At 56.0% G+C, this 3801-nt stretch overlaps 2 protein-coding genes across 2 annotated transcripts; both read left to right on the top strand.

Annotated features, from left to right (window-relative positions):
• Nucleotides 1-348: 348 nt before the first annotated feature.
• CTAM01_17157 (uncharacterized protein) lies at nucleotides 349-2010 on the top strand (the record flags this gene model as incomplete). Its single annotated transcript, XM_060533146.1, has 1 exon — nucleotides 349-2010. One exon carries the CDS (start codon nucleotides 349-351, stop codon nucleotides 2008-2010), a length of 1662 nt encoding a protein of 553 aa, XP_060372277.1.
• Nucleotides 2011-2069: 59 nt separating this feature from the next.
• CTAM01_17156 (zinc knuckle) lies at nucleotides 2070-3736 on the top strand (the record flags this gene model as incomplete). The annotated part of the gene is made up of 2 exons (XM_060533145.1): nucleotides 2070-3599; nucleotides 3677-3736. 2 exons carry the CDS (start codon nucleotides 2070-2072, stop codon nucleotides 3734-3736), a joined length of 1590 nt encoding a protein of 529 aa, XP_060372276.1.
• Nucleotides 3737-3801: the final 65 nt, after the last annotated feature.

Raw genomic sequence — 3801 nt, 5'->3', positions numbered from 1 at the left:
AGATGGATTGTAATGACCCGTAGTGTCGGGTCTAGATACGTCCACACAAGGCGTAACGCGAAGAAGAGAAAACTGAAATCGCACTGTGCCAGCGGCGCGCCGCCGCAAGAAAAGGGGTCAAGGCTTCGCCAAGACTCCTGACACCACCCTGGCACGCGATCTCGTGACACGCGGAACTCAACTTATGGTCCAGAATCTGCTATTATGTACCAACGTGGGACTGGAAAACATCAACAACAGCGAGAACGAAATTTTTGAAATTGGAGCAAAAACAGCGCCACAATACACTCCGAAAGGTCAATTGGATAGCCGTGTGCTCGTCGCGAAGCCCATAACGACGTAGGCACCATGGCAACCCCATGGCCCCAGGAGCAAACATGGCCAACGCACCATCGAGAGCACGCCACTCAACTTAGCAGACACCTTCAGACAGCACTCAAATCAATCGACACCGCAAACGAACACCCCCTTGACCCGAAAGCCGTGAGACTCACTCTCATTGCCACCATCTCCCTGCTGGCCAAATTGCAGAAATTGCCCGAGCTCGGACACCTCCACCAAGCTATTGAGAGTCTACGTGCGGAAAACAAGACAGCCAACGAGAGCAACATCCACGAATCGAGAACCATCAGGATTGCTATGCAGCAGAATATGGCCGAACTGAAGGAAAACACCAACACAACGCGCGCAGCCAGCGCGGCTGCCAAGGAGGCTTGGAAAGCCAGCGAGCTGGCGGTCAAGGTCGTGAAGGATATCAAAGCACTGGGGCCGATGAATCAGGGGAACACCGTGCAGTCATATGCCAGCGTAGCCGCCCGAGGAGGACTTGCAGGGAGCATGCATAACCCCTATAACCAGAGAGCGTCCCAGACCCAGACCCTGCGTGAAATCATTGTGAACATTAGAGACCCCATTACCATTGCCAGCATAAGAGCCATGAACCCCCGTAGCCTCAAGGCGCACGTAGACCGCGCCATCGAACAAAGCAGCAACGAGCATATCCGCAAGCTCAAGACCGTGTCCGCCAATCAGCTCAAGAGCGGCGACCTGAGCGTCAAGACAGCAACGACGAAAGACATGGAGGCCCTCCGGCAGTTTGCCGAGGACTGGGAAAACCACATCGGCAACGGAGCCGCCGTGAGGATCCCAACCTACGGAGTGCTGGCGCACGGCATCAGAACCAGCTCCATGAGCATGGACCGCTTTACAGAAATCAGGGACGACCTGCTGCAGGACAACAAAGCATTCATCCCCAGAGCAGACATCAAATACGTAGGCTGGCTGACCCAATCGGCCAGCAAAAAGACGGCATCATCAGTGGTCGTGGAGCTCTCAAGGGCAGAAGACGCCAACAAACTCATTGACGAGGGACTCATCTGGCAAGGCCAGGTGTTCCAATGCGAACGATACGATAGACAGTGCCGTCTGAGGCAGTGTTTCAAGTGCTGCGCATACGGCCACATAGGAACCCAGTGCAAGGCAACGACAACATGCGGCTACTGTGCGCAAGAACACGCGACCCGAGATTGCCCCTCGAAAAGCGACACGACGACCCCAAGGAAATGCGCCGCATGCTACGGCGAACACGAGGCATGGCACGGCGGATGCCCTACCAGGATACGCGAGAAGGCCAAGATCAAGGCCGCCTACGGCCTACGGTCGAGGTACCATCCGGAACAGACGGCCCCGCCGCCGACCCTAGGATCGGAAACCCGGACCAGGCCGAACCCGAGAATGGCACGGCCGCCACTGGAACCAGGACAATCCCAGGAGAATCGCCCGAGCCGGAGCCGGTCCCCGACGAAGAAAATCCAGAAGAGGCCTAACCCGACAGCAACCCAGGAATCGGAGGAGACGATCACCGTAGCAGCAGAGAATACGCGTCCGAGACGCACAATCATCCGATCGCGAAGAGCGCTCGAGGCGCTCGACCCCAACACGCAGATGACAGACACGCAGACAATAAGCAACAGCACAGCGATGGAGATCGTCGTCGACGATAGCGAATGAACGCACAACATACACTCACAATACTACAGTAAAACGTAAGAAAATCGAAGGATACCGTCATGGCGACACTTCTCCGTGACCCGAACATCGATAATTACGACATCATTGCTATTCAGGAGCCCTGGAGGAACCCCTACAGCGCAACGACGCACCATCCGGCCAAGGATCGGTTCCACCTGTGCTACCCCCTCGGCGAGGAAAATGGCCCAGCCAGGGTCTGCTTTTTCATCAACAAGAAGCTCGACCACTCTCGTTGGCAGTTTAGGGAGGTCAGCAGAGATCTCTGCACTCTGGTGATCGCAACAGATGACGATACCGAAACAAGCCTAGTGCTACATAATGTGTACAACCCGTCACCGCGGGAGGAAGATCGACAGCCGGTCCTACAGCAGCTACGAACAACACTGGAAACCCACCAGCACGTCGAGCAAATCGTCGTCGGTGACTTCAACCTACACCATGAGCTGTGGGGAGGCAGCGATATCCGAGCGCCGGACCGCGAAGCAACCGAGCTCTTAGATCTAATGGACGACATGAACCTCACGAGTCAACTGAGAGCGGGAACCATTACGTACGAAGAAGGAGACCGCCGGACAACCATCGACCTCTGTCTTGTTACTGTAGGTCTTGTTGACCGAATGATCAGATGCGAAGTAGATCACAACATCAACCATGACTCCGATCATCTACCCATAGCAACGTCGCTGCACCTAGCAGTGACCGAGCTACAGCGAGAGGAGAAACGAAAGTGGGAAGCTATTGATAAGGAAAAGTTTATCGAGACTCTCCGTGGATCGCTGCCGCAGCTACGAAGGCCAAGAACGAAGGCGGCGCTCGACAGATATGTAGAGACAACCATGGACGCCCTCTCAGCCGCTATCAAAGCCGCGGTCCCGACCAGCACCCTCTCACCAAAGTCCAGGAGAGGCTGGGATGAGCAGTGCGCAGCCATCCTGGCCGAGACGAAGCGACTCCGCCGCGACCACAGCGAGCGACAGACAGAGGAGAGCTGGGAGGCATACAGAACAGCACGCAACAGGAAAGGACGCATCATCAAGAAAGCTCTCCAACAAGCACACCGCGAAGCAGTCGAGACAGCGGCCGAGTCACCTAGATCGCTGTGGAAGATCGCCAAATGGGCCCGGAATAGACAAAGCCAGCCGCCTACCGTTACGCCGGAAATCAAGAAACCCAACGCGTCTCAGGTCGCCACAACGCCTGAGGAGAAAGCAGCACTCTTCAAGGAGACCTTCTTCCCCCCTCCGCCAGAGGCAAACCTCGAAGACATCGACAACGCATCGTACAACAATCCGATAGGCCTGCCGCCAGTATCGGAAAGCGAAGTAGAAGACGCCATCCAGGAAGCAGCACCGCTGAAGGCCCCGGGCCCCGACGGCATCACGAACCTGGCACTTCAAGTGGCGAGACCTTGGATCACGCCACATCTCGTCCGCATATTCAACCAGAGCCTCCGACTAGGATATTGTCCACAACACTTCAGAAAGTCCACCACGGTGGTGCTCAGGAAGCCAGGCAAAGACAACTACACAGTGCCCAAAGCATACAGGCCGATAGCCCTCCTCAACACGGTGGGCAAGATCATGGATGCCATCATAGCGAGGAGACTAAGCTACCTTGCCGAAACACACGGATTGCTGCCAGATAGCCACATGGGCGGGAGAAGACGTCGGTCGACGGAACACGCACTGCACCAAATCGTGGATAGGATATACGAAGCCTGGGGTTCAGGAAAGGGGATGGTAGCAAGCCTACTTCTCCTGGACGTGTCAG

Source organism: Colletotrichum tamarilloi (assembly GCF_030869305.1).
Source record: "Colletotrichum tamarilloi strain Tom-12 chromosome Unknown Scaffold_377.1, whole genome shotgun sequence".
Lineage (NCBI taxonomy): Eukaryota > Fungi > Ascomycota > Sordariomycetes > Glomerellales > Glomerellaceae > Colletotrichum > Colletotrichum tamarilloi.
The sequence above is the reverse complement of the archived record's forward strand: the minus strand, read 5'-3'. Positions and strand labels throughout refer to the sequence as shown.